General features: G+C 35.4%; 1 protein-coding gene across 2 annotated transcripts in view; it reads left to right on the top strand.

Moving 5' to 3' along the window:
* The window catches only part of MARCH6 (membrane associated ring-CH-type finger 6), a 46,988-nt gene extending 33,564 nt beyond the window's left edge, over positions 1–13,424 (top strand). For both annotated transcript variants that reach the window (XM_017824112.1, XM_017824111.1), the window contains exons 20-26: positions 1,039–1,108; positions 2,322–2,503; positions 3,875–4,009; positions 6,058–6,147; positions 7,584–7,716; positions 8,660–8,795; positions 10,370–13,424. In XM_017824112.1, coding sequence (XP_017679601.1) covers positions 1,039–1,108; positions 2,322–2,503; positions 3,875–4,009; positions 6,058–6,147; positions 7,584–7,716; positions 8,660–8,795; positions 10,370–10,460 — 837 coding nt within the window. In that variant the 3' untranslated portion in view covers positions 10,461–13,424. The remainder of the gene's footprint in view (positions 1–1,038; positions 1,109–2,321; positions 2,504–3,874; positions 4,010–6,057; positions 6,148–7,583; positions 7,717–8,659; positions 8,796–10,369) is intronic.
* The last annotated feature ends 1,278 nt before the right edge of the window (positions 13,425–14,702 follow it).

Raw genomic sequence — 14,702 nt, 5'->3', positions numbered from 1 at the left:
GCATGGCTTTCGAGGGGGCATACTTTGCTCTTGTAGCTGAAGTGTATTTTAAACTGTTTGACTTTATTAAGAAATTAAATGGAGAATTTCTGTTTCATTTGCATCTATATTAAACATAGAAGTGTTATAGTACTTAGAAGTTCTAAATCCCTAAAATTAGAAAGGAAATGTTGTTGGCAAATACTTAAATTTCTAGAATAATATACAGGTCAAACTAGATAATTATTTTGTTGTTATTGGAACTCTGAATTAATCAAATGTAAACTTCCAACATAGCTCACTTATTGTGAGAATGGAAGCAATGGCTAACAGCATGACACTGTGGTAGTGCTTCTGAAATTTCCTTCCTTTATACCCAAAAGTCTCATTAAGGAAAATATATGTTACAGATTTAACTTTCAGTTATCTGTTAGGATAAGGTGTTAGCTTTCCCATAGTAGGCTTGCTTGTTGTGTGTCTTTGATGATTAATGAAGCAGAGCCACATAGCACATGGTGCTTGAGACATATTTAAAGAAGTCAAGTACATGATAATTCTCTGATAAGATGTAAACCTGACTAAGAAGCGACCAGCTTCACTGTTATCTTCTGGTCACATAAACCTGAGGACATCTGGAAGAACTTTCTCAGCAAGGTTTTTCACAGAAAACCACTGTCTTGCTCATCTGGCATACAGAGCTAGAAACCTTTCAGGATTAATTGAGAGTTGTGCTGGTCAGTGCAGAAATGAAGAGATGATTTTTTTTTAATGTAATCTAATGGAGAACTTCAGTCATTCTGGATTCAAATGTTAATTTTTACTCTTGGGACAGCTGATGCAAACTCTTAGAAAGAAATGCACAACACTGTAGTTGCTCTGCATGTCCTGTGGGTCGGTTTCTCACTGCTGATTTATTTATACAGTAAATATCAGTTGGTATTTGAATATTTTAGTTCAGCTGCCTTTCTAGGATGATGTATCTTTTATGTGGATATTTTTGCTTTGATTAAGTAACTTTCTTATAAACTTTTTATCCTTTTTATTTTTTCCCTCTTTCAGATATTTCTTTTGATTGTTTTCATGTGCATAACATTACTGATTGCTAGTCTTATCTGCCTTACCTTACCAGGTGAGTCTATTACTGTAAAACTATGATTAAAAGCAACTCTGTGTGTTGCTGTGCTCAGCAATGGCAGATGTTTTGAAACCATTGTTTAAAGTTAAAAGGAGAAAACGTGGAAAATCATCTCATTTTTAATGGTACATCATCAAGTTGTAATAATCTAAAAACCTAAATGATAGTGATAGTACTTGTATTTAAATGACAGAGATTGCCATTCCCATTGTTTTGTTGTAGAATAATTTTCCTTTAACAACATAGCTCCAAGTGCTGAGACAATCTCATTAGTATTGAGAGAAAAAAGGGATTTAAACTCTTGCACCTGCTTTACTGTTTAGAGAAGGAAAATATGTCATTTGTTACCAGGTCTTCTAATTTCTTTACTTAAATATTCTGAAGGTGTCATTATTGAGTCCTGCAAGGAGCAGGGAGTTGGACTTGATGATCCTTATGGGTCTCTTCCAGCTTCAGATATTCTGACCTTGGCAGGTCACTAGCAGATTTTGGGAAGTGGCATGTATATCACTTTAAAAATGTATGAATAAGTACTTTAATCAAATCAAAAGGATAAGACGTGTAAACTCATTTGAATTTTATAACCTGTCTGCTGTAATACCATGTGATTTACACCTCCTTGTATTAATGATCCTAAAGTCAGTAATGTATTGAGATCAGAGTTACAAATTTTGTGATTGTTTTAATAGTAGTACATAAAATAATTCCTCTGAAATACTGGTAAATGGAGACACTATTAAGAAATGAATGGTAGCAAATGAGTCTCCCATTTTTGTCATAAAGCTTCAGAAGCCTCATCAATAAGTCTTAAAAAATTATGTGAGGCAGTGAAGTAATGCAAATATAGCTCATGCAATTTAAGTTCAAGCTTAGCACTAATGCCTTTGCAGTTCTGAAGATTAGTGTTTAGGCTCTGAATAGTGCTGTATTCAATGATTTGTTTTGCTGTAGTTCGGGTCACATTGCTGTCATAATGAAATTTTAGGGGAAAAAATTTCTACCTATGTATTTTGCATAATTTCTGAAACTATTTACATAGTGCTTCACACATTTCTGCATTATGGGTATAGTACCAAAATACTGTTTTATGATGAACAATATTTGTGCATTCATATTTAACAATAAATTTAATAAATGTTTTTTAATAGGCATCCTTCCCTAATACATCAGAAAGCATGACTCTATTTAACAGTGCTTATGTTTTCAGTGTTTGCTGGCCGATGGTTAATGTCATTTTGGACGGGGACTGCCAAAATCCATGAACTGTACACAGCTGCTTGTGGTCTTTATGTCTGTTGGCTGACTATCCGAGCGGTGACAGTACTGGTTGCCTGGATGCCACAAGGTCGGAGAGTGATTTTTCAGAAGGTCAAGGAATGGTCTCTCATGGTGAGTCTCAAGAAAAATTTCTACTGAGTGATTCAGAAAGTAGGTAATGAAACTTGTTGTTTCATTTTTGCTTACAAATTTTACTCTGTAATGTTCACTCCATTTTCCTTTTCAGACGATTTCAAAGCTTTTGCAGCTTCCCTTCCTGTTGCGTAGGCTAACTATTTTTGGAAGCCATTTAGCATGATGTTAAGCAATCAGTGTAAATAAGTGTGTGTGTATATATGTTTATATATATGTGTATATTTTTCTGTTTTCCTTTAAAAGGGAATATGTGGCATTATATTATTCCAAATGTTACGTGTTCTCAGAGACATTTACATGTTCACATATTCCTCAAAGCTTAACTATTATTTGTTTAGTAATATGACATTATCAAATGGAAAAAAAACTAGTAAAGCTGATAGATGATGATGAACATCTCTACAAAGTAGCTTGATGCATATTTTAAGAAAGATCTTCATCATTTGTCGAATCTTATGTTGTTCAAATTAATATTTTTAAAGAAAATATCTGTTATTAGGAGGAGTTCTGATTCTCACCATGAAAGAAAATTTATACCCCAAATTTTTATCTTGGTTTTGATTTTGAGGATTTCTATTGTGCATTTCTTGCCTAAGCGAAGTACAGTTAGTTTAAACATTCATAGCATGAATGATCTCTTGTTATGGATATGTTTATGTGCTTATTGAACTATTACAGACAGAAGAGCAGTGTAAGTGTGTATTTCATGTACTATACCACATTTCCCAGATATCCCTCATTTTGATTTAAGAAATCTTAAGTTTCTTTAAGAAAATTCAGAGCCAAAATATAGTGCTTTACTTGTTCTTTGTCCCTTCTCCTTATCATGCTAATTAAGTCAGATTAGTTTTATATGATGCATGTAAAGTAAGAGAATTCTAGAATAAAGAAAGAATCAAGCATGGTGTTCTGCGTTTATCATTTTTAAGTCAAATATCCCATAATGACTGAATATTTAATGTTTGGTTTTCTCTGGAGAAAAAAAAGGCAGTTTTGGAAAAATTGTTCTCCAATTTTCCAACATACTAGAATACGTGATACGATGAAGTGCCATTGGGTGGTATTCCCTACTGATAACAGTCAAAGGTTATTTTATGGTTTAGAATTATATGGACACTAGTAGGCACAGTCATGTTTTTGGTTTTTTTTGTAGGGGGTATGGAATAGGACCCAATCTTGAAAAATTACATTGCAAAACTACATATGTAATAAAAATTATTTCTAGGTCTGCGTAAGTTTGGGGTTTTTCTGCCAGAGCTGTGTGTTTATGTAGCTTAAGTTACATTTTAAGCTTAAACAAGGAATCCTGTGGTAAATATATTAATTAAATGTCTTGGGGCTTTTTAGATAATGAAGACATTAATAGTGGCTATACTGCTAGCTGGTGTGGTTCCACTTTTGCTTGGACTTCTCTTTGAACTGGTCATCGTTGCACCTTTGAGAGTTCCTTTGGATCAAACACCTCTCTTCTATCCTTGGCAGGTCAGTTGCTCCCATTCCTTTGCTGCTCTTGATGTAAGGAGTTATGAGCGTTCTTGTTTCATGTTGATTTGGTGCCTCAGAGCATTTTCTATAAATATGTTTCTGTGTGGCAGAGAAAAGGCAGCCAAGTCTGGATATGAGGATTATTTGAACCAAAAGGATATGGTGAGGAATTCAGAGTATGAAAAGCTAAACTGTTGTGAGATGACATCAGAGGATCTTTGCATTTCAGTGGCCAGCTAGACACTTTATCCAGTAGCATCATTGTAAAGTTATGTAGGAAGTTAGTATAGCTGAATGTATGTATGCACATACTCTGTCTGATCTTTCTGGATAGCTTTCTGCATACAGTTATGCAGCAGGAGGTTCAGCTGATCGTTTTTTCCTTACAAGGCTTTAATTCAGTAATGATGCCCACTATAAATGGAATTTTTATATGCTTTAGAGTCATGCTGGTTTTGGGTTGAGATGTCAAATCATTAATACAAGATTTTGAGGTAGTCATGTTTTGTTATTCTTCAGTCAAGTCTCACAGGCAGTGCAAATTTCTTTTTCTTCAATCCAGAAGACAGGACTGAGTGATGAATGCTTCCATCACATAGGCTGAATTATGAAAGAACTCATAACTCAGGCACCCAACTGAGGGAACCATAACTCAAGATATCTAGAATGCATTTACTAAGTAACAAGGAAGTGTTCAGGGATAGTGACTTTGTAAGCTGCCCACAGACAAGCTTTTGTTTACTTTCGGTATCCAAATGTTTGAAAGCCAGAATACAGAGAAGAATTTGACTGCTAATTTAATTATTCCATTATTTTAAAATACAAGTATATTTTTGAGGTATCTGAGTAAATGACTAATAAATCAGGACATCATATAATTGCAGTGATAGATGATCTTGATTTCTAAATGGTTTTGGAAAGAATTTACTATGCTAGATATTCTAAAAATTCTTGAGTTTTGCATGTTAGTTCTTTAGAAGTTTTAAATACAGTATACTGAAAAATTTTATTTTCATGTGGCAGAGCTTCCTCAAAATAATGGATTAGAGGAATTTGAGACTTGTTCTAAATTAACAAGAAGCTATTGAAATTGAGAATAATTTCCATTTTTCACAAAAGAGAACAAAGTTATACAAAGGGTACAGCTTTAAGTAAACATGAATCAACTTTAATACTGACGTTTTTTGGAACAATTTTTTAAATTTTTGAAAATAGATGTGAACAAAAGCACTCTTTAAATAATTGGTTAAAGAAAATGTATTTCCTTAGCAGTTTAAGAAAAGGATGATTAGTCTATGATATCTTAAGTCTTACCAGTTCTGTAGCTGTTTATTATACCTTTTCAGCCTATATTTTGTATTCTATTTTTGGTGGCTCTTATTGAAAATCTTACACATATCTGTAATCCAGAAAGGATTGACTCATGATGTAAAGTTTAGTAGAAGCCAGTAGTTATATTATGTTCTTTTAATTCCATGCCATAATAATTGCAGTTTATGTTAAAATATAAATTTTCTTCTAAGTAGTATGATGTTTTCTCATGAAGAGTGTTACCATGCTTTGTTTAGCTTTTCTCATATCAGAGAGGGTTTTGTGAATGACTAAAATTTAAAAGAACAGAAAAAACTCCTTTCCTGAAGTGTGTGAACATCTTTGCATCTTGTTTCTATTCTTTTTTTAGAGGAATCAAAATAACATCCTTCTAGGTAAATGTTACCAGTGTTAACTATTCTGTTCCAGAATGATAGTCTGTTGCTTTATGTAAGTGTAATGCTTTTGTTTTGTATTTGCTTTTGGTTTAATAGTAGTACTGATTTTCCTCGTACCAGGGAGCTAATTTGACAGACGTCAGTTAAGCTTGAGAACATCCTGTTTTCCATAGGAGTTTGCAGATGACGTCACCCCTTTTAAGCAATATCCTATGTAAATAGAAAAGTAATTATATTTTCATTTATAAGTAAGATTAACAAGATGCTTGAAAAGCTTTTGGTTGTCTAGCTTTTTAAAGATATGTTAATGCTAACAGTCCATTTTTACAAAATTAGGACTGGGCTCTTGGAGTTCTGCATGCCAAAATAATTGCTGCCATAACGCTGATGGGTCCTCAGTGGTGGCTGAAAACTGTTATTGAACAGGTAGGGAGAATCTGTCCATGTGAATTTTTCTGTATAATACATTTTCAATGTTTTTTGAATGTGTGTATCAGATAACAGAATTACTTTTGTAGTAATGGAGTAATTGAGTAAAATTCATTTAGTCTTGTAGAAACCTTTTAAATTGTATAGCCTAATCCATTAAGGTACACTTAAAAATAAAAGCAAACCTCAGAAAGCTGAAATCAAGAAAAGCTGCATATACATATATGCATTTTTATCAGATTTCTATTAAAGTGAGAAAGAAACATGATTACATTTTTAGATGATGTCAGTGTGTCCAAATACTGAACATTATTTACATCCACGTCCAAGAACAGAGAATTTTGCCTTCTCTGGAGCTATAGATATTACCCCATTCACAGATTAGTACAGATGAAAGACACTATTCCCATTCCCCTTTGGTTATTAAGCCAGATGAAACAGTTCCTGTGAGCAGTTCCAAGTTACATGGCCTGTTCTTTTCTGTGGCAGAAGTATTTTTTTTCTTGATTATAACCTTTAAGTTCTGTGCTTGTCATCTCAGTGAAGTATCTCAGTTGTGTTTGCCAGAAGGTAACTTTTCATCCCTGCACAGTATGTGATGGCTATGGTGCATGTCCCAACCTCTGTACACAAGGTGCCTCTTTGAGTAAGTCTAGCACATAGTCCCAGTTATTAAATTATTTTAGCTGTCACACTGCAGAAATGTTGTCTTAGTTCTGAGAGTACCTTTTGATGCATATCACGGCTCTTCCTTCCATTTCGAATGCTCTCCATGGGCCATCAGTCACTCTTCTGAGCCATCCTCACAAATGGTTTCATCCAGGATGTGAGACAGAGGCCATAGTCTGGCTGTAGGTAGTAGCCATTCAAAACTAGTCTTTTGCTGTGCTTAATCTAGTTACATTTTGACCTTAGTTTCTGGTAGTAACTGGAGAAACTTAATTGTGCAGGCCCTTTCTTCAGGCACAGGCTCTACATGCGGAGGCTCTAGTCTGCCCCACCAAAATACAAAATAAGTTCCTATTTTCTGCCTGTTACCAAATTTAATAGATTAATTCTGTTGGTATACACAGGATTCTCTTCCAGTACAAAGTTAACAGCACAAAGTGATCCCAGGTCACCCACAAAAACACTGTCTATAGGTCTATTAAATGATCTTTCAACTGGTTTCTTGCATTCCTGCAACTGAATCCCACTATTCCTGATTAAGTTAGTCTCTTGGGCACTGTTTAAATGATTTCCTGGAACACTCACGATGCAGATTGGCAGAGAGCTTTTCCTTGTTTAACTGTGGCCATCACTGCTTTCTTCAAGTTGGGAACACCCATGTCCTTTCACAAGGAGAATTGTGCAAAACCTTTTGATTATTAGTGTAAGTGCAAAGCAAGGCTTTCACGATTGATCCCTTCTACTTCTCACTTGTTCCTTTTTAGGTATACGCAAACGGGATTCGTAACATTGACTTACACTTCATCATCCGTAAACTGGCAGCACCCGTAATCTCTGTTCTGTTACTCTCGCTGTGTGTGCCGTACATCATAGCTTCTGGTGTTGTACCTTTACTGGGTATGTATACATTCACAATACCTGTTTATCATCTGATGGTTTATAGCAGTGTAAATATATTTGTGGAAATAACACTCCAAGCTCTATGTTATTTAAAAAAACCCAAACAAGCAAGCAAACAAACAAACAAAAAAACCTCACCAAAAAACCCCCTCTATTCTGCCAACAAATGTAAATGCTAAAGGATTGCTGTGTCGTCTTAAAGTGTGGCATTTTTTTGAGAAATGCAATACATTATTCTGACTAGCTACACCAGGAGTATGGGACTGAATAATATCTAACAGCAAAAATATAGATATCTAGCTGGCTTGAGAAAGGAATAATTAATTCATTTCTTCTTTGGACAATCAACCTTTAATTTTAGTCTCTCTGGGAGCTATACTGAGCTGAGGCCATCTTTTTCTGACTTGTCAGATTCTAAACAAAGCTTGAACAGGTGAAAATACTGGGTTTGTTTTGAGATTTTGATAGTATTAGAATAAAATGTAAATTTTAAACATAGAGGGGTTTGGTTTTTTTTTTTAAAGCCTTTCCTGTCTGAGCTTTTCCATCAACAGTTGTCTTTTGGTAGTTAGTTTTGATGTTAACAATATGTTAAAGAAGTCCCATTTTATTCTCCGATCTCTCACTTGACTTCTATTGCAACTTTTTCCTGATACGAGGTATACAGAAGTCAATAAGCAAAAGAACTTATAAGCCCTTTTCTTTGTTTACTGTGGATTTTCACTGTGCTAATGGAAAACTTTCCACTTCAGTGCTTCAGATTAAAAAGAACAGCAGCTGTCATGTTGGAACTGTGGGATAAATGGACGTGTAATTTGTTTCACAGCCGTTCTACTGAAGCTACAGTATAACAAAAAGTCTAGAAGCAGGTAGAGAAGCAGAAATATGTGAGTTACTTCAGCAGTGTTAGATCATGTAAGGGTTTTGTCTTGTTTTGTAGGGGTTACTGCTGAAATGCAAAACCTAGTCCAGCGACGGATTTACCCTTTCCTGCTTATGGTGGTGGTTTTGATGGGAATTCTGTCCTTCCAAGTCCGCCAGTTCAAGCGCCTTTATGAACATATTAAAAATGACAAGTGAGTATATAGTGTGGGTTTTTTAATTTTTCCACTTTAAATTGTGATAACTTCAGATTGAATTCAGGTATTGTAGATACTTGTGATGTAAAGGGATTTTAGGAAGTTTTCTAGACAAACGGCCCGTTGAGACAGACCTAAACTGTTCTTGGCAAATGTTTTATTTATGGTTCAGGTAGACAAACACAGGAATAGACTGTCTTTATAAATGGAAGACGCTCCTCAATGTCTAACATGAATGCGTTTTACCACAAATGAAGCTGATTGCTTGTTTGTCTCCTGCTGTGTAGTCTTGAAGAACTAGTGAATGTTATGATTATGATACACCTGGAAGTAAAACCATGTCACAATCTGCTTCTTATAAAACCATTTCTTCAACCTTTTCTGCATAACTGTTTTTCGTACTCATTAGTCAAATTAACCTGTTAAAGAATGTTCAGTTGATTTGATAGAGTTTGTCCTTACCAAATTTTGTATGGTTTTTTGATTTTTTTTTTCAGTAATTATTAGTCTGTATTACTCAGACAACGAGTTTGTACAACAGGAAGTAAGCAAATATAGTCATGCCAGTCAGTAGAGATTTGTGGTTTAGAAATACACTTAATTAAATCTTTCATATAACAAATTCTAAAAGCATGTACAAGTTTTTATGAAATTCTAGAATGTACAAAAAATATATGATGGTTGTTGTTTATGGTTCCGTGACAAAAGGAGAGATGGTGAAAAAGTTTCTAAAGGAAATTATAAGTTTTAGGGGAAGAATTCATAGGTGCCTATGGCTCTTCTGCATGTAGAACCAGCAAGTAAATATGAAGCATGGAGAGGAATTTAGGTGGCAAAAAGTAGGAGTGTGAATCAATGACCTACAGAAGTAAGGGACAATGTAAAAAGTACAAAAACTCCTAAGCTGATTAGATGGTATAATGTTGAAACAGAATTTAAATAAAGGAATCTCGCACCCCTTAAGCTTGACATGGAGTAGCATTAGGATATTTTCCTTCCCTTTAAGAAAGTTAAAGCTGCAGCAAAAGTTCTTTCTTTGCAATATTTACTTTTTTTCAACCAGGATCTGAGCCTTGCTTAGCTTTACTGAGTGCATGTTCTGCATTGTCACAGATTCTTTTTTGAACTTAGAAGAACCTCATTAGCCCTTTCATTTCATTTTATATCAGTTGTTTTTCCAGATGTTCAAGTGAAAGAACTCAAACACTCAAACAGACACTGCAAAGATGCTCTCAAAAGTATCCAGCAAAGGGCCTGGGTATATAAATACTGCAAACACACTCCTTATATTTCATATCTTCATGCAGTTTGTATATGTCTGAATTGTATGACTGCCAAAGTTAGGCCTGTAAATACAAGCCTGTAATGCCTGTATTCCATTACAAGGTGCCTGAATGTTGAGAAAAAAGATGAGGGTGGTTAAAGTCCATTAAGGAGGGGGAGGTATTGCTTATAGAATAATGTTTACTGAAATGAGAAAGCTACTTCTGCAGAAAAGGAGATAGAGTGGATTGTGTTACAAAATGCTGTTAATTTGTGTTAATTTCTCACTGTTTTTCCTGTAATCCCAGGTACCTTGTTGGACAACGACTTGTGAATTATGAACGGAAGTCTGGTAAACCAGGCACATCAACAACTCCACCTCAATCTTCACAAGAATAGATGGTCATATTAAACATCTTGACCTTCCCTTTGCCTTTACATGTCCTTTTTTCATAGACTCTTCTCATCTTTGGATATCTCTCCCAATAATACTCTCAGCAGTGTTTTGGCTTCTGTTAGCAGCATCCAGATAGCAGTTAAGGCTTTGTTCCTTATCTGCATTTTCTGATGTTATAAATGCTGCCTGAGATCTGTATATGTGTAAATAGAAGTATCCTGACACCCTAAAACCTTGGATTAAAAAGAATGTGCATTGTACATCTTTAAAAAGTATATTAATTTATTAAATCTAGTTGTCACTTTATTTTGGACTGCTGTTCTGTTGACAATGTGCCACAAAGCAATAGTGCGAAGAGGCAAGATGTTTTTATAAAATTTGGAGCTTACTTTATGGTGTTCATAACAGATCCTATTGTAGTAATACAGTATGATTTTTCATGAGTGGAAAGGCCACAGAGAATATCAAAAGTAAATAACTGTCTTACAGTCAGCAATGAAGTGGCTGTGGTGAGAACATAATGAACTATGTATCTTGCTGTCCAGTCTTTTTTATTATTTTGTATAACACCAAAGCTGTTGTACATTTTTCTATTGCCTGATTGTTTTTCATGTGTCCGAGTTTGTAATATTGTACAGTTGCTGTTAAATCAAGAAAATATTTCCTCTTCTGAGAATTCAGATGTACTTGTTGAGGCTCAGCTGGATTTTTCTGTTTGGTTGAAGGGGTGGGTGTTGGCTTTGGGATCAGGATTTTGTGAATTGAAACAGTAAATAAAAATTTACAAAGTTTAGGTGTTGGAAGCATTTAAAGGTATCAAGGAAAATTAGATAGGTTCACAACTGAAATGGTAGCCAATTTCTTATCAACAATAGAATTTTTCAGGACCTCAAGAAAAGGGATGAACATTAACTGATGTGCTTGCACAGCACAAGGAGCATAGTGTAAGCAACATCCTGACCTGGTCCTTAGTTTAAGAGCTTGAAATCTTTTTTCTGTAAGTTACCAAAGTTGAAAATTGTAGTATGAATTTTATATTGCACAATTACTTTAAAAAAAAACAAACCCAACCAAAAAAAAATTCTCTCAGAATTGGTCACTGTGAATTTTTATGGGAATAATATTGAAGGAAGTGATTTATCATGTACCATTTGTTTCCTGAGGGGCAGGGAAATACATATGCTATTAAGCAGGCAAGGAAGAGTTAGCAGATGTCTTTGCAAGAGCACAGTCAAACAAGAGCCACCAAATCAAGTCTGTGTTATTTCTATATGTAGATAGAGTTCTTTTGCAGTAATGTTTGGGGGGCTTATGTAGATAAAGAAAATACATAACAGTATCACAAAGCTTTAAGTAGCATCAAATCACATGCTTAGATTGCAGTATCTTTCCTAGACCAATGTGGGAAATGTGAATATCCATTGCAGTAAGGAGAACATCAATGGAACATTTTAATTGCTATTCAGTACACTCTTCTTCAGTATTCTGTACTTAACCATGTGTGTATATAATTAATACTTGAGAATCTGGCAAGTGCTTTGAAAGTGTCATCTCCTTCTATTGATGTTGCATCTCTGATCTGACATTGTTTTGAGCTAATATGCTCCAGGCTGTGATGGTGGTAGTTCATTTTTTTGGTGTCTGGACTCGTGTTCTAAGGCAGTGAGAACAAGCCAAATGCATCTGAATCTAGTGGCAGGAGGACTGGGCTGTCACTATCAGATTCATACTATTTTACAGAATTACTGTTGTACTGATGGTTTTGAACCACAAATATTACCTTTTGGAGTGATTTATTAGGAAATTTCCAGTGAAATGAAATCAGAAAAATAGCCTAAATATTTTTCTTTCACTCACTGTTGCTTACTTAATGCCAAATTGAGTATATATTCACCCCATATATTTTTGATGTGCATAAATATTGCATTTGACTATTTACAGTGGTGTACATTGTGGGACAAATATATTTTCACAATAATAAATTCACTGATAACATACATTCTTACTTATGCCAAGATTCCGTCTTTGACATACCTTTCGCAAACAGTTCCAAAATAGGCTTGTCACTCAAATATTGCAAGCACTACTGTGCATCATGGAGAATTTACAGTAGTGTGGTACTTGTAACTTTGTGTTTTTATCCAGACAAATTGGTCTTAATATTAAAATTTATTAAGAAAAAGCCTTTGTGCTGTTTCTTACCACTGTTATTTCACAAGTCATTAAAGAAAAAAGAGAATCGGGCCAGTCATGCAATGTGAGCTGTAGCTGTTTTGATGTAGCTTACATTATCTGTATTCTCTCTTTGTTACGGAGAACTGGTTTCAAATGCAACTGTTATGCTGGCAGGCATGAAGTTAGTTTCCAAAACTGTCCATTGTGGACTTCAGAAAAATCTCATCTCCTTACCTCCTTATTTTTACACGTTTTGGGAAAGAATATGGAGGTTGTATAGAACAAGATTAAATAACAGTACTTTTTTATTGTTTTAAATTTCAATGGTTTGCCTTATTGTGCCCTGAGTAGTCCTCTGGCATAGAAACATGATAGTAAGCATGTAAGTGGCTGTTACTGAGACAGCTGATGAGATCTGTACCAGTGGCTTCCATCTGTGCTAGAGTAATACAGCATGCTGTGGGCTTACATTACTCTTCAAGTGGAAAAGACTCTGTGCGTGTGTGTGTGTGTGTGTGTGTGTGTGCACGCGCGCATGCGCGCTCTTTTCCCCCAGTTCAGGTTGACCTTGGATCTTGAATGGAGGGGTTGGAGGTATGTACTGGCTTAATTGTATCCCCTTTGTGGTGTTGAGAATCTAATGCTGTTGTTAGTTCCACAGGCCTTCATCCAAGAACTGTCAAGATGGCTCTGTAGCTATCTTTTGCATTCTGAAAGAATACAATTGCAGCATGGCTTTGACTGTTTTTACACAGATTATTTTATATTGATTAAAAATAGTTAAAACTCTGCATCCCTTCTCTGTCTCCCCCTTTTCTGCTGGGTGAAGCTGAAGTTACTTGGTTTTGTTTGAGGGCCCTCTGGTACCTGTAACTGCTTTCAGCCCATAATTTCCTTGGCGAGATGCCAGCTCTAACACAATTACAGTACTCACATCACTTTTCAGCTGAGTGTATTAATTCTTTCCTTGCCTCTCCCTAAGACTGAGTCAAGATCATCATAAAAGTCTGCACAGCAGTCCCATTATTCTGCAGAGAACTCTGTAAAAAATACCTTACAGTGCACAAATGGGTGGTTTGTTGATTTCCCTGCCTGGCATGCTGATCAGTGTCATTTTGTTTCCTTGGACTTCACTGTCCGTTTGTTTACATATAGATTGGAAGTTCTTTGTGGCAGGGGCAGTGTTCTTGTTCTGCTTGCCTTGGGAATGGCAATGGAATTGCCTGGGCAACGTTGAGGCTCTTAGCAGAAATGATTATGCAGATAATAAAAACATTAAACAAGGAAGTGAATCTTGGTAGTATAATGAAGTTCAGGATGCAAAATAAAGGAATCTGTCTTCTGAAACAGATAAGAAACAACTTTTACAAAGCATAAAAGTAAGTTAGAGCTCTCTTGTATTTCTTAATTAGATTAATTGAAACTAAAGTTAGCAACAGTTTTATTTATGGTTATTCCACAAGCTATGCTTCTGGTATTAATTTCTTCATTTAGAAGTCACCATAAATTGAGAAACAATATGCTGAAATCAAAGTTATTCAGTAATGGAAAATTTTAAAAGATTGTATTTCCAAAGGTCAAATACCAATCCAAAATGAACTAAATGTTTTAAATTCAGGATAGTACTGAGGGATGGAGGAAGGGCAAGATTATTTCACAACTCTGAACATCAGTTTTGCTGCTTATCTACTTACCTGCAGTTATCTCTTGCCTATTGAGTAGAGGCCAACGCCAAAGCTGCATAGGCATTTCCCACCCACCCCCAATGAAGAGATGTCAAACATCTGGAGTTGTCTGATATCCGGTGGGGGAGAAGGGGGTGGTACTTAACATTACTTGTCTGATTCATCACAAAATCACTTGGCTTTCGAGGGCCGTTTGTGTTCCTGGAAAGTAAGACTAGAGGGAACAGAATTCCTTGTTGCTTATAGAAGTAGAGAACACTGCAAAGCTAATTTATTTATACTGGATAGAATTTCTGTATTAGAACCCAAATAGTGCCGAGCAGCACTGTTTTGCCATGTTCAGCAGGTGCAAATTGCAAAAGTGGCCTGCTGAAGTCCAATAAG

This window comes from Lepidothrix coronata, unplaced genomic scaffold, assembly GCF_001604755.1.
Source record: "Lepidothrix coronata isolate B3197 unplaced genomic scaffold, Lepidothrix_coronata-1.0 Scaffold109, whole genome shotgun sequence".
NCBI classification, from domain to species: Eukaryota; Metazoa; Chordata; class Aves; order Passeriformes; family Pipridae; genus Lepidothrix; species Lepidothrix coronata.
Note: the sequence above shows the minus strand (reverse complement) of the source record. Positions and strands in the feature narration are given on the sequence as shown.